Source organism: Arvicanthis niloticus, chromosome 3 (genome assembly GCF_011762505.2).
Source record: "Arvicanthis niloticus isolate mArvNil1 chromosome 3, mArvNil1.pat.X, whole genome shotgun sequence".
Classification (NCBI taxonomy): Eukaryota; Metazoa; Chordata; class Mammalia; order Rodentia; family Muridae; genus Arvicanthis; species Arvicanthis niloticus.
In genome coordinates, this window is record NC_047660.1 from 118,095,503 (window position 1) to 118,111,285 (window position 15,783).

Sequence of the window (15,783 nt, forward strand, 5' to 3'; positions counted from 1 at the left end):
TGGAGCTGCCGTCTCTTTCTCTGGTACATTGTATTTCCTGTACACTATTTACCTCAACCTAGAGCAATGCTGCTTAAAAAGAACTTGGAAAGATTATAATGGATGGATGTATGGACAGCAATCAGCCCACACCCACAGGCCTTCGAAAGGCATCTCATCTCTCTTTGGAGGTGTTTCTATTTAGTCAGTTTACTTTCCACAAGAGTTTTCTCCTTCCATCCTTCCTTTTCTTCTTTTTCTTGAGCATACCCATGTATTCATTTTAATGTTTTTATTAATATTTGACAATACATGTAGTTTTCTATTTGAAAAAAATATCTTTTTAAAGTATTGTAGACTATGTATCCATGTTTGCAAGACTATGAGGGTTTTTTAAATTTTTTATGTTTTTTTTTTTTGTTTTGTTTTGTTTTGGGTTTTTGTTTTTGTATATTACTTGAAATAATTACAGAGCTAATTACAGAGCAAATCGAACAGACAGGCAGCATTTGAATACCTTACACCAAGTTTCTTTCTTGGCCACATCTTAGTTCATCACAGTAGGATACATAAAACCAAACAAATCAGAAACATGACATTGGCGTGGTAGATCTGTGAGGTCTGTGCCGTCCCAGGTATAGGCTTCTGTAATTACTAACACAGCTGAGCTGTGCAGTTAATGAATTCCTTCCACATTTGCCAGTTGAGCTTCTAGAGGTGAGAAGAGAAGCTACACAGTGTTTAGCTTCTCAGTGGACCTCTTCCCTTAGCAGTGACCAGCAATACTACCTACTTTGTCACAAGGTGTGGTTTCTAGGCAGAGCAGACAGGTGTGGAAGGCTGGGTGACTTGCCAGTGCTGACAGCCAAGGCTTGTTTTGCAGGTGTCCAAACAGGCCAAGGAGTTTCTGGAGTACGTGTATGAAGAGCCCCTGATCGACATCCAGCAGGAGAACCCCATGCTATACCTACATGCGGAGCCGCTGGCCACCGTTGTACGGCTGCGACAGCGGTTGAAATCACTCCGAGCCTATTTGTTCAGCTGCCGGGCGGCAGTGGCGGAGGATCTGCGACGCAGGTAAGTCATTGAATTCGAGCTCAGGAAGCCTGTCAGATGCCTCCTGAGCCCCTTTCCAAGTCAGCCCTTCTCCAGGTCTTTATGTCTCCCTCCACCACCAGACCATCTCTGCCGCTGGCTCATTTCACTTTCTCCTTTGTCCTCAGTCAGTTGAACTAAGCAAAAGTGAGCAACACTGCTCAGCCTTCCCTCCCAGTGTGTTAATCTAAGGTCATAACCCCATGGGGTGCTCACAGTGGGGTGCTCACAGGTCACGTAGACGTAGACAGGTATTAGTACTTTTCTAGTTTTTACTTGTTGCTTATCATATGTAAGCATGAGCAGGCCTAAAATATTTCACAACTAAAACTTATTTTAATGGGAAAAATGCAAATGATTATTCAAATCTCTTTTTTTCTGTACAAAAGAAAATATACTAACTTGGTAACTGCTGCAGGCAGGAAAGCATGGCATTAAAATACACACCCTAGGCTTCTGCCCTTCACTTTGCACTTGGTACAGGCTGCTCTCTTCTCAGTAACAGAGTCAGCTCATAGTTCATAAAACACACAGAGCAAAACAAACTCATCCTTAAAATGAAGTTAAAATGTGCTCGCTCTTATAAAATTCCTTCTTTTACAGTTGTATTTTATGAGCATTTAAATTCTCACCCTTGGCATATATGAACCAGTTTATACTTGAAAGAATTGTTGACGGCATGCATAAGTCCCTAAAATACCTTTTGATATTTTTCATTTTAATAGAAATGACCAAGCCGGGCGGTGGTGGCACACGCCTTTAATCCCAGCACTTGGGAGGCAGAGGCAGGTGGATTTCTGAGTTCGAGGCCAGCCTGGTCTACAGAGTGAGTTCCAGGACAGCCAGGGCTACACAGAGAAACCCCATCTCGAAAAGTCAGAAAAAAAGAAAAAGAAAAGAAATGACCAGCAGCATATATTAATCATAGTACATGTTTCTGGAAGCCTACCTGGATAAGAGTCTTTGGAAAGAATCAAAATGATGGAGTTTACAATTTAAAATTCAATTAGATCCAAAGAAACTAACGTGAGCCCAGGTATCTGAAGAAGACATTTTAGAACTAACTGTAGATAGTGAAAGGTATATGCTCTGCAGATGAGCTCTTATGAAATAATAATTTAAAAAGCAGATCATGGAGCAGAGCACTCCCCACTCAGTCACCTAGGTGTTTTTCCAGAAAGCAGTAGAGACTTACTTTCATAGAAACTAGGCAGATCTTCATTTTAAAAGCTCAGAGCTTTTCTAGGGGACTGGAAAGATGGCTCAGTAGTCAAAAGTACTTACTTATATTCCAGAGGGTTGACCCCAAGTACCCAACATGGCAGCTGACAACTGTCTATAACCTCACTTCTAGGGAATCCTGTGCCCTCTTCTGATGGGCAGTTCATGCACATGGTGCATACATGCATGCATGCAAAACATCCATATACCTAAAAGGAATTCTCAGCACTGTCCTTGAAGGACAGGCGAATTTTGTGGTTCCAGTTCATTTAGCAACTGAATTAGATAGAAACAACATTTCTTTTAGCCCTCAAAATATTCTCATTTGCTACTTCAGTACTTTTTGGAGTTGTTCAGAGCTTGTGTTCCTTGTGCCTATGTTTGTGGATGATATGAAAAGCTAATGGGATGCTAATTAAGCATGGCATTAAAATACACCCTAGGCTTCTGCCCTTCACCTTGCACTTGGTACAAGTGCATTTGGTACATGCTAATCCACATGGGAATCCTATTAGATACCTTTCTATTATAATATTTGGCTTTGGTTAAAGTATTCCAAACATGGCATACATTGGGAAGTTAAATAGAAGGCCCCTCCTCTTATGGATAACTGGAATCTCCGCTCCAGCAGTCGCGTGATTTGCCACCATTTACCTCATAGCTGGACCAGCAAGAGAGAAGTAGAAGTTTAGGACAAAGGCCTTGAGAGGCTAGTCGCAGTGCTACAGGAATGAAGGCCCTTTTCTGTCTTCTGAGCTTGCTCCTGGCCATCACATAAAGCAGTGCATACAGTTTTGAGTGGCTAGAAGGACAGAGTCAGGGAAGGAAGGGAAGCACATACGGGTATAAATGCCAGTTGAGACCATTGAACAGTGAGTGAAACCAGTTACCTTCTCAGAGTGAGGAAGACCAGTTAGTTTCTTCTTGCTTCCCTATTTGTCCCTTACCCACCTATCCAGACCTACGAAGAGTTTGAATGGATAAATTAAAGAAATAACTGATCAAATGAATCAAACTATTCAGTCAGGCATGTTTCTTGGGCAGGCCAGGCTACCCTAAGGCATATAGTACTGTTCTTTACTTAAGTCTTTTACCTTCCTGCTTACATCTATTTTGAAGCCTTTTCTTGATAAACTCCAATTTTGCTACACATTTAAAATTTAAAAATGTGTACTGCAGTTTCTGAGATAACTGTTAAACCTTTCCTCTCCCAGAACTGTTTTAGAACCTTTATAAATAGTCTAGGTAATATCACTCTGCCCCTCTCCTGTCAATCCTTTACATTAGATGCATTATTAAAGTTCACATAAGGGGTTCAAAGTTTGCCCAAATGTGGCTGAGTGTATTGTTCTACTTTCTCTCATATTCTGTACTTCAAACAAAGACTATTGTTTAACTCAGGACAGTCACAGTAGTGGAAATGAAACACGTTTGCATAACTGAAACATTTACAACAGTGCTGGTCCATAGTAGGTGCTTAGTATATAGTATTATTGTAATTAATAGTGCTTTCATATCAGATTGTTCTTACATCTGACTTCAAAGACCTTTGATAAAAATGTTCCACTTTAAGCCAGCCCGGATGTCGTCTGTGTCAGAACTAATGCAGTTCTGCTGCTGTCTGAGGAGAGAAGCACACAGGGAAGTGTTGTAGGAAGCTACCTGGCGTCTGAGCGTGCAAGACACATCTAAGTGCAAGCAATGAGATGCTGCTTCCTAGCAGCCCTTACAAGAAGCCCGTTCTTCTTTGTGTAGTTTTCATTTTCTTAGGTCCTCTACACTTAGGTGTGTTAAGATGATGTTGGAGTTACTGTAACATGCCTGAATCCCAGGACTTAAGTAGTCAGAGGTAAAAAGATGAGGAGTTCGAGGTTATCTCTGGCTATATCATATATTCAAGGCCAGTCTGGGCTACCAGAGATTCTGTCACAATAAAATAAAGTATAATAAAAATAAAAATAATATTTGGTGACTGGGTGATGAGGCACACACTTGTAATCCTACATTTATAAGGCTAAGGGAATAAGGGTGCAGATTCAAAGCCGTTCTGTCCACATAGAGAGAGTGAGGTCAGCTAGGGCTATATCGCAAGACTCTGTCTAAACAAACAAGTAAACAGAGAAAGAAGGGTGGCCAAATGGGTAAAGGCACCTGCTTCTAAGTCTGATAACCTGAGTTTGATCCCCAGAACTCACATGGTAAAGGAGAGAACCAGCACCTACAAACTTGTCCTTACAGTTCCACATGCCCCCACAGCACAAATGTGTGTGCACAGATACACGTACACATGAAGTGAATTAAAAACAACGGGAAAAAGATAAGTACACTAGGGATAAATAGTACGCTTACAGCTTTCTTTTTATAAGGGAGAGTATGTGGACAGAGTGGGTCCTTTATATTATTTCAAGTCTTTGTGACCTTGCTGAAGTAGAACTGTTCAGTGCAATAATCTCTCAGACTTTCTGAGGTGACAATACTTCCTACAGTAACCTGTATATAATTCCATCTCTGTTGTCTATGTATGTAAACACAGCTGATTATTACCTACTCCAAATGCTAAAATTTCCATTTCCAGAGCCACTTTATATCTATTCTTTCATTTTTATAGAAATGAGGTTTTTATAACAAAATGAACCAACAATATCTTTCAAGATGCCAAGCTCATTCACAGTGTGCATTTTAGGTTCTCTTTTTAAGCAGAGGGCAGAGCATCTCAGGGCAGAGAAAGGGAGCTGAACCAGTTAGAGGAGAATGAATGCCCTCAGACAGAGGGAGGTACCAATGGGCAACAGGGAAACAACAACAAAAATAGCAGAGAATGCGGTTCCTAACTAGTCATAGAAGGCAGTTTCTTCCTGCCTGGTTTTACCTCAGAATGAGAGTGGTCATTAATCACCAGCAAGTAGGCCCAACATGCCGAAGACCTGTCAGCGCCATATAAACAGAGTAAAGCAAACTGTTAATATTGCTGTCGCAAGAAAACTGGAAACAGACTGATTAATCGTATTGGTGCTTGACCGCCAGGGAGCCAACTTGGGTCTCTGCCTTATTAGGGAAGTCACAGTTTGCTTTTAGACCCTTGTTATTGTGACTGTACGGTTTTCATCCTCACTGGTCTTGTTATTGTTGTTAAATGGATGTCTCGTTCTTGAATCTCTGCTGCAAATCTTGACTGGCAGCACTGATTAGTTTAGAAAGAGTCAGTGTCTTCCATGAAGCCTAAAATGTTTACAGTGCTGACAGTTCTCTGTTTCTGATGACTCCCAGATGGTGACCCTGCTGAATTAGCTCAAGGCCTTGTTAACTTTTTGTTAGAAGAGTTATTTATCGTGTCCACACATGAAGGTGTGTGAAGAACTCTGGGAAATCTTGGCAGTGTCAGGACGCATTGGATCAGTAGCCGTTAAGGGACATGTTTTGAAGGGACATAAGGAAATGCCTACATGCTCAACTAAACTAGGTCTAGGAGGATAGGTGTAAATCAGAGGTACCAAGTAAGGAACCTCAAGGTTAGACTTAGCCAACAGACCTGCTCTGTTTGGCTTTACAGGGATGGCTCTGCTAAGCTCTGAAATGGCATTTTAAAAGAAGGAGTTGCCCATTTAATGCACACACATGCACAAATACACAGACAGATACACACAAGTTGGGCATGGTATTGTGCTTCTGTAATTCAGAAACTCCTAGGGAAGATGACAGGCAGCAGAGCCAAGAGAATCCTTGGAAGCTCACAGGCCAGCCAGCCTGGCATATGGCAGAGAAGAGAAAGGAGGCCTCGTCATCCCCTCCCCAAAGACAAAGGGGGAAGAACGTTTTACCCCAGGTCGATACTTCAGGTTTCCTATGGCCTTTACACGTGCTCAATGGTACACATGTGTACCCATGATCACATACATACATGCACACACATCATACACAGTCACACCATATGCACAAAATAAAGAAGATTTTTTTATGCATACACATATCCAGCTTTCTGCTTCTCTTTGAAAATCAGAAGCTCTCATTACACAGGGCTTCCCTTGTTTTTATGTAGCAGCAATCTGCTTTACTGTAGTTTCTACTACTCCTGTTGTCCCTTCAATCCCAGCATCTGCTGGAAGATAGGATAAACCCCATCCTGTTTCTCAATCTCAGCCAATCTCATTCATTCATAGTCCCTGGATTTGTGGGCATTTGCAATTTTTATCCCCGGATTTATATGCATAAATGATAAGAACAATTCGTCTTGGATACTAGCACCTTAACTCTTATTTCAGGTTGGGGTACCAAAGGTTGGCAGCAGTCTTAGATTCTGTTTTATCAAAAGACAAACATGAAGGTACTTCTAGAACTAGCAGAAACAGCATTAGGCCAACATGGCCATTTCTCACAGAATGGGTTAGGGATTCCCAGTGCTTGTGCTAGACAGAAACAGCATGCTCTCCAGGCATTTACTCTCTGTTTCCCTGGAGCAGTGATTCCAGGCCACCAGAAAGCCGAATATGGCAACTGGGCCACCACGAGCAAAGAAGGAAACAAAAATAATAAAGTAAGAGCACCTGTGAAGGTGGCTTCGTGGGCCCTGAAGTTAGACATTCCTGCCCCAGTGCTCACCTCTGTAACACTTTCTAGCTGGTTGGTTGTCTCACCTATAAACAGGAAACCCTAAAGATAAGGGAAAGTGCCTGGAACAGAGTGTGTGCTCAGTAATGTTAGCTCCCATTTTAAAATAAGCACTGAAACTCAAGAGGAGACTTGAGATAAACAAGGAGGAAGAGGCAAAAAGATGCTGAGCCTAGAGGCATTAAAGAATGTGGGTCTTCCTGTGTAAAAAGTGCATCATCTGGAAGAGTCCCCAGGTGTGGGTTGTGGCCCTACAGTGTAAGCGTAGAAGAATCCCTCAGAGAACATGCCCCGGTTCCTCTAGCACAATTATTTAATACTTACTCCTTAGTTTTCTTCACCAGGATAATCAAACACAAAAGCAGAATAGCCTTTTCTTTCACCACTGCACAAGCTATATCTTCAGACATTCCTTTGACTAGGAAAACTTGTAGAAAATCTCTGCTTTCTCTTTGCCCAGTAACTTACTTGACCCCTGGCTGGGAGTTGCATTCTTTGAAGACATTGTGACTTCTGCAGGCTCCATTTTCAGTGACCTTCTGGCCATCATGGCTACACTTTCTCCTTGGTCTCTTGTCTCATGACCTTCTTCATCCTCTAGCTGTTTGAGTTTCCCCTCCTCTGCAGCCTTGCTGCCTCTGCCGCCCTCCAGCCCCTGAACAGAGAAATGGGAGGTCACAACTCTGCTGCCGTTCTTCATGTTCCTGACTTGAGTCTGTCTGGTAACTCCTTGCATGTGGGAAGGTATTCTTTCCTCAGGGTCCTTGATGGGCAGCTGCAGGGAGAGAGTCATGATCCATCCACAAGTCTACAGTGACTGGAAGAGATCAGCAGCTTGTATCTCTAGCTGCTGTCTGGTTATTTCCAGTGACATGTTCACAGACATCACTGGAGCCTGAAAGCCTATCCACCGTAGCCCATTCCATTTCATTTGCTTTCACACCATCCTTGCTGTCTGTACTCAGAACTTCATCTGGAAGCTTTGCTTTAAGATTCACTAAGAGATGGTCACAGGCTTCCTTTACTCTTTGTTCCTGTCACTCACTGCGTCTGGCCTCTCATCGCCTGTTTCTCTAGTTTGCTAACTAGGAATCCTGTCTGCGCTGGATCCTCTAACTAGTCCAGGTAACAACCATTCAGCCATAGAGCAGACTGACTAGACTGTAAATAGTTCAGCTACCTGCCGAATATCACAGCATGCCTGGTTGGCCATCTGATCCCTGTGACCTGGCCGTAACCTATATGTTTGGCTTCACCTTTCACATGGTCCTTGGTGGGTCATAGGTACTCCAGTCAAAATCAAATGTTCATTTCCTTGACATACCATCCACATCTCCCACCTACCGGCCACTAAAGTTAAAAAATAACCTAAAGTCATTTAGGGGAGCTCAAATGCTACCTCTTCTTGTCTTTGTTCAGTGGTATCTTCCAACAGTGATCACCTGGACCACTCAGTTGATGCTTAGGTGCCTGGGTGACATATATCTCTTCAGACTCATTTCCTATCTTGTTGACTCCTGGAAGGCTGTTAGAGGACAAGATTGTTTTCCTCTGTCTTAGAGCCTAAGATAGAAGCTTGCATCAGTTAGTTGTACTATAAGAGTTCATGAATCATTAAGGTTATGTCATCTCATGTTTTTCAGAATTACTTACAGTTATTGGGATTTTTTTTTTTATCAATAAGAAGAACTTTCCCAGAAATCTATAATTTTCTTTATAGCAGTCCTTTGAGGCACATACAACAAAGGATACTTAGAAGAGAAGGACAGGACAGAGCTGGCCGGAGAGGCTCTCTGACCTGCCCACAGTGAAAGGCTGGTGGGCAGCAGAACCCAACTGGACCCATATTTTCTCATGCTTAGATCACTGCTTCTTGCCCAGTAAATGAGGGTGGTGTCCGGAGGTCTCCATACTCTTTTTTTTATTGGATATTTTATTTATTTACATTTCAGATGCCATCACATTCCCCCCCTCCCCGAAACCCCCATCCCATCCCCCTCCTCCTTTTTTGTGTTTATATCATTTTAATTGCATGCAAGCAAGTATTAAGGTCAGTTCTAGGTTGAGGAACTAGCAATACAGTAGATGCAAATAGTCAAGGAACAAGCAACACAATAAACACAAATAGTCAAAGAACAAGCAAGGCAATAAACAAAGTTCCATGATCACTCCAGTGATCACTGTTTCTAAGGGCTTATCAGGACGACCAAAATATTTGAGCCTAGACAAGTTCTTTTTATATGGCTGGCTCTCACGGTGTAGAATAGACTGATCTTGAACTGGTAGTGGCCTACCTGCCACTGCCTCCCAGATGTTTATAGCCACTCCTGGCTCATGCTCCTGAGAGGACTCTCTTTCATTCCTCAGGAAGACTTGATTGAGGTAGACAGGAGGTAAGATGGCTGGCCGGTCCAGGCCTGGGCTCAGCAACAGGCAGTCAATCCTGGGGAGCCAGGCAGGACAACTGACTTAGTGCCAGCAAGTGCTTTTTCTATATGTCACAGTTTGCCAGACCTTTCTATTTCCCAAACATAGAAACTTAAAACAAAAGTATAGCAATATCTGCAGGGTTGCTTCATATATGTCTCTAGTCAAAACAGACATCAAAAACAAATTATTATTTCTCACTATGATTTTATATAAGAATATAGCAATACTAAAAAAAAAAAAAAAAGGCAAACAACCTCAGAAATCAAACACATTTTAAAAAGAAAATCGATTTATCGATTTTAAAAGCTTTCTAGTACTTCGCCCTCCTCCTCCCTCCCATTTTATCTTAAACCACTGAAAACATCACCAGCTATTAGATCAAGCTTTTCTTAAATCCCATGTTTCTCTTGTGAACACTCAAATCTTTGGGGCTGGGAAATTTACGTGGCTGCTTGAGTATTTCCATCATTGAAAGTGTGAGTTGGGTCTTGATATGCCTAGTAAATCTGAAGTGCCCATTGTGAAGTAAGCCTAAACTGTTTTCTTTCCCGCGCTGCTTGGGGACAGTCTACACTCTCAAGCCTGTGTTTCTGGTGACTCTGAGCAGCGCTGGATCACGTGTCAGGAAAGGAAGTTGGGCCTATTCATCAAGGTCTCTCTTTGACTGATTGTTCTGCAGCGGCACACTGACTTGACTTCCTCAAAATTCTCATTTTCCTGTTTCACATTTTATTTGAATGGTGGGACTATCTAGTGTGAGTTCCCACTGAAATGTTAGTTTTGCTAAGCAATGGGATCTTTCTGTCATGAAGATTGCCATTTTTATTGACATTATCCCATCAGACTCATGTTTTGTCCCCTTACCGTTTTACCCAGAGTTACGCTGCTTTTCTAGTGAGTTCACTGAAGTGTGAACTAGCTGAGTCTAGCTGGTGAAGTGGTCCTTTCACTTTAAATATTATCTCAAATTTACCTATGTCCAAACCAAGCTCATAAAATCCCTGTCCCACCTCCTACTGCAGACCACCCCCTTCCTGTATCACTGCAAACACCTCCGTTCCAAGCCATACACCTTCCTCTTGGCAGCCTGACAGCTTCAGCCTCAAACCATGTCTCCTCTTTCCACTGTCAGTGCTGCCACCAAGGCCCAAGACTCCACCGTGTTCTCCTGGACTGCTGCAGTCACTGGTCCCATGTGGCAGTCTGTTCATAGGATTCTGGCTGCAGCTAATGTGCAGATTGGATGATGTCACTTCTGGACCAACTGATGTAATAACTTTACCTTTCACTCCAAGTCGAAGCCAAAGCTGTGCACAGTCTTGTCCCCATTAGTCTCTGTCTCACCTCCCACCACTTCCTGCCTCTGTTCCAGTCGCACCGGCCTTTCTGCTGGTCCTTAGCATACTAAGAGGGCCCCTGCCTGAGTCTCTATACCACCTGCTTGTTCTTCTAGGTCTTTATGCAGCCATCTCTTTAAAGAACCATGCCTGACTGTATTTTAAATTACAGCCAGTGTGCAACTTAATATCCCTGCCCCCTCCTCCTCCCTCCTGTCTTCTTTCATTACCTATTCACAGATGGCACGGTATGGTGTTTTGTCTGTCTCCCTGTCTTAAAGTACAAAGTTGTCCTTTGTTCCATGTATGCTTCTGTTCTTTCCCCAAGAGGTAAGCTACACTGGGTCATGGCTTTTTATCTGTATCGTTCACTGCTCTAGCCCCAGGGCCTGGAACAGCACCTGATATGGAGTGGAGACTAATAAATACTTGTTGAATAGGTTCATTAAGCAGATAAACTGTTGTTACAAGAATCTGGCAACTTCATTTGGTCAAACTGGGTTTTGCTTAATACAATATATATGATTCATCATAGAAAAATAAAATAAGAAAGCACCTACTATTCTACTTCTGAGCTTGTTTTCTAGATTTTTCTCTCTGTAAATGTTTCTCTCATTAAAATGGTTTCAGGTGTGCTGTCTGTCATAGAATCATGTCACTTAGTTACTTAGTTGTACACCTTATGGAGACAGGATCTCAGTCTATACTCAGGTTGTCCCTAAAGTCATGACAGTCTTCCTGTTTTAGCCTCTCAGACCTGGGATTAGAGGTCTTGAAGTACTATGCCTAAGTGAATATCTTTAATGTCAGTGAACATTAAAAAAAATCATGAATTACTGAGCAGAACTGCTATTTTGTTGTGCTTATAGATGTACAAGAATGTTATTATTAAGCAGTTCACTCAGTGAGAGTTGTAACAAATAATGGGATGGTAAGATATCTTCATACAGAGGCTGGGAAAATGGCTTCGTAGGCAGAGTGCTTGCCATACACCATAGGAGACTGCATGTGGACCCCCAGCACCTATGTAAAAGCTGACATAACAGTATATGTCGGTAAACCCAGTGCTGGACACAGGAGGATCCCTGAGACTTACAGGCCAGCCAGCCTAGCAATGGAGAGCTACAGGTTCAATGAGAGACCCTGTCTCAAACTAAGGTAGAAATAGTGTCAACTTTTGGTGCCCAATCACACAAACACGAATGAACACACACAGAGACACACATACACAAACACACACACACAGAGTTAGATATAGTAGGTGGAAGGATATTTGATATAAGATACTGAATGCTATTGTGATTTAAATATACTTAATTTAGGATTGGGGAGATGTCTCATTGATTAAAGCACCTGTGACTCAAGTGGCTCATGAGGACCAGATGTTGGGTACCCAGAAAGTTGTATAAGTGCTGGCTGGGTGGGCATGGTGGTTCAGGTATAGTTCTAGCTTCAGAAGGCATTGACCAAGGTGGCTAGCAAGATTAACCAAGTCAGTAAGTTCTGGGTTTGATTGAGAGACTTTGCTTCAATGAATAGGATGCAAGAACAATTATGATTCCACACATCAGTTTCCACCTCTACAAGCATGCACATAACACATACAGACACACACACACTCACACACATTCACACATACTCACACATATACTCATAGACTCGCACGTAATGGATTAGAGAAAAAAATGTGCTTAATTTAAGAGGCTTATTTATTATGAAGTTCTTAAAAACCCACACAGATTACTTGCTGTGTCTCTGATCTTAAGAGTGTTTTGCCTCAAAAATATGTGATCTATGTATGCAAAATATGGTTAATATTGGATTTTAGAAGAATAAACCCATTCAGCAGTAGTATTATCATGAAGTGTGTGTGTATCTGTCTGTCTGTGTACGTGTGCACATTCTCATGCTGCCGTGCCTGTGTGGAGATCAGATTTTCTACTGCCTTGTGGGATTTGGGAGCCAGGGGTCAAACTTCAGTCATCAGGTCTGTACACAAACACTCCTACCAGCTGAGCCCTCTCACAGGCCCAATATTCTCCCTAAAATAGTATCATTAAAGACTAGTAATTTATTAGCACTTAAAGTGTATTAATAACATTTCTTTATGCTCAGTAAATAAATATGACTTTTTATTCTCTGGAATACTTATTAGCTAGGCTTTTATGCTAGTTTCAACTTAGTTTAAACTGTCACTAGCTAAAGTTGGGCTACAGTCTTAGCAGACCAGCTACACAAATCTACCAGGGCTCAGAAACTATATAATATAGATGCTATTTTGATAATGTTTGAAACCAACTGTCCTTAGATTGCATCATAAATAATTTTTCTTTTGGACCAACTCTAGAAATGTCGTTTGTAAATTGTCTGCCTGCCTGCTCTCCTGTCGTGCCTCCCTCCCTTCACCTTTATTCAGTCAGAAATATATTAGATAGCTATCCGTATATAAATACATACCAATATCATAAATCTAAAATGGAGCTAGAGACTGCCTGCAAGACCATGCCATACCATAGTAAACAGATTAATAAGCTTTGAGGAAGGAGTGCAGTAAAGGTGTGTATTAATTGTACTACGTTGTACACGTACATAGCTCTTTTACTGAAAAATTCGTCAAAATGTTAGGAAGTAATTTTGTCTCATTCTAAAATGAAATACATCATTACCTAAAATCATTTTTTGGAACATTGTATTAAAAGTCCAACATTCTTGTTCTTATTTAAACTACTTTAAGAATCTAAGCTGGGATTTATAAAAGGGATGTGATCTGTCACTGTCTGCCAGACCACAGAATAATCACAGCCCAAATTACTTCCCAGGTACTGCTACTCCAGTCTCTAGATTGTTACTAAGTAGCTTACACACACTTTCTGAATGACCCTGTAAAGGAAACCCTTATTTCTTGTGACTATCTACTCAGATATAATATCTTGTGCAAGCTTGCCACTTTTTCAACCAATGAGATTAGCAAAATGAGGCATGTAGAGAAATGATTGCAGCTCATTTCTTCCATGTGGGTTCTCATCGAAATATCTGCCTTTGATTTCAGATTGTTTTTCCATTAGCTCAGAGCATGGCTGGATGCATAAGTCCTCTCCACATCCAGCCTAATGGAACTGTTTCATGAGAGTTTGCAGCTCATATCACTGACACCAAATTGCTCCTCCTGGGATGCCTCACAATGCTTTTTACAGATTTCTATGTGGGTGTAAAGTCGCAATGGCTCTTGCAACTCAGTACAAATTACCAACCCTGGATCACATATTCCTGAAAAGCACAGTAGAAATATGTGAATAAATGGTTTTCTTTGTAAATTATCCTTTACTCACCTCTAACTTATTTTTCTTTGAGACCCTTATTATTCAGAATCAAATTCCAGAGGTCTGCATTCGGCTTTATCTTTTTATTATGTATATGAATATGTATGTTGTAATTTTTTTCTTTAAAGTCTGTTTAAATTGAAATAATTCCATTCCAACACCCTTCACTTTAATCTCTCTCTATCTCCCTCCCCTTCCCCCCCCCCCCCAATCCCGTGTATACACATGCATATATAGGCCAGAGGCCAGCCTAGGGTATTGTTCCTTGGGAGCCAGGTACCTTGTTTTTTGAGACACAGTCTCTCACTGGCCAGAGGCTCACTGATTTGGCTAGGTTATCTGACAGTGGACTTTAGGAATCTTCCTGACTCTACCACCCACCAGCACTGGAAGGACTTGCAATTACATCTGACATTTTTTTTCTAATATTTTTTTATTTTTTGATAGTCCCATACATGTATATGCTGAATTTAAGTCATTTTTACCTTATTACCTTTTCTCACTGAAAACTCCCTTCTTCTCCAAAAGCTCCCCTTCCATTTTCATGCCGTTGTGTGAGACCCAGTGAGTTTAATTAGGGTTGTTTGAAGAATGGATGGGAAGTTATTTACTAGAACATGGCCAACTTATGGGGACTACTCTACTAAAGAAAGTTTCACCCCTTCCCCCAGCTGCTATTAACTGTCAGGATCCTTCACAGGGCTAGAGAGATGGCTTAGGGTTACGGGGATATACTGCTCCTCGCTGGGCTCCAATTCTTAACCACATCACGTGCTCCACAACTGCCCGTAGCCGGAGCTGTAGCTGTAGCTCTAAGCATCCAATTCCTCTCACCTCTTTGGGCACCTGCATTCATGTCCACACACCTATACGTAATTAAAAATAATTTTAAGAAATCTATAAAAAATTTAAAAAGAACACTCAAAATCTACTTAAAAAAGAATCCCTCAGGGAGGGATGAGCCATTCTCTCTACTATGATGAAATGCTGGCAGAGCCAATGTTCTTCCTATGTTGTATATGTGCAGAATACAGTCTGTGTGGGCACCCCACACTTGCTCATCCTCCAGTTTGTTCCATTCTGTTTGTTCCCTCTTCCTAGATGTGTCCTAAGCCTTGGAGAGGGTAATGCAGGTATCCCACTGAGGGCTGAGGACTTTCACTCTCCTTTATTCTCCTCACTTAGACAGTACCAGTTTCCATGTCAGCTACTTCCATTGCAGTAAGAAGCTCCTCTGACAAAGGCTAAGAGCTGCACTAATCTATAATACAAACACCAGTATTTAGAAGGCAGTTTGATCACATGTTGTTTAGCAAAACAATAGTAGTGAGTTTCCCCTAAGGTCTGTGATCTTCCCAGCTATCAGCGCTTGACTGGGTTTACAGTACCAAGCATATATTGAATTCCATACATACAGTACATCCTGTGGGTCAGGCCTTGATTCCAATCAGAAAGCAGTTGGTTACCCATGACATTTAGCACCTGGCATCTTATGTATGTTTTGGGACTGAGCTCAAATCTTCATGCTTATACAACAAGAACCTTACAAACTAAGCCCCCTCTCCTGCCCCAGTCTTTGGGTTTTTAAATCCCAATTGTGGATCTCTGAGAACTCAGTTTCCTGGAAATGTTATACATATATTAACAATTCTGTCAAAAATTTGTGAAGAGACTACTTCTCTCAGGGCTCAACTCAGTCCCTGAGAGAAGCTCAACAAGTACCAGGGTTTGGTGGGAGTTGAAGTCCTCAGAAATCAGTCAGGTTAAATGGATATTGATTTGTTTAACTTAATGCC

At 41.7% G+C, this 15,783-nt stretch overlaps 1 protein-coding gene across 11 annotated transcripts in view; it reads left to right on the forward strand.

The window, feature by feature from the left end:
- The window catches only part of Plekhm3 (pleckstrin homology domain containing M3), a 190,504-nt gene that overhangs the window by 97,305 nt on the left and 77,416 nt on the right, over positions 1-15,783 (forward strand). For all 11 annotated transcript variants that reach the window (XM_076931778.1, XM_076931776.1, XM_034498822.2 and 8 more), the window contains one exon: positions 863-1,056. In XM_076931778.1, the coding sequence (XP_076787893.1) occupies positions 863-1,056 (194 nt within the window). The remainder of the gene's footprint in view (positions 1-862; positions 1,057-15,783) is intronic.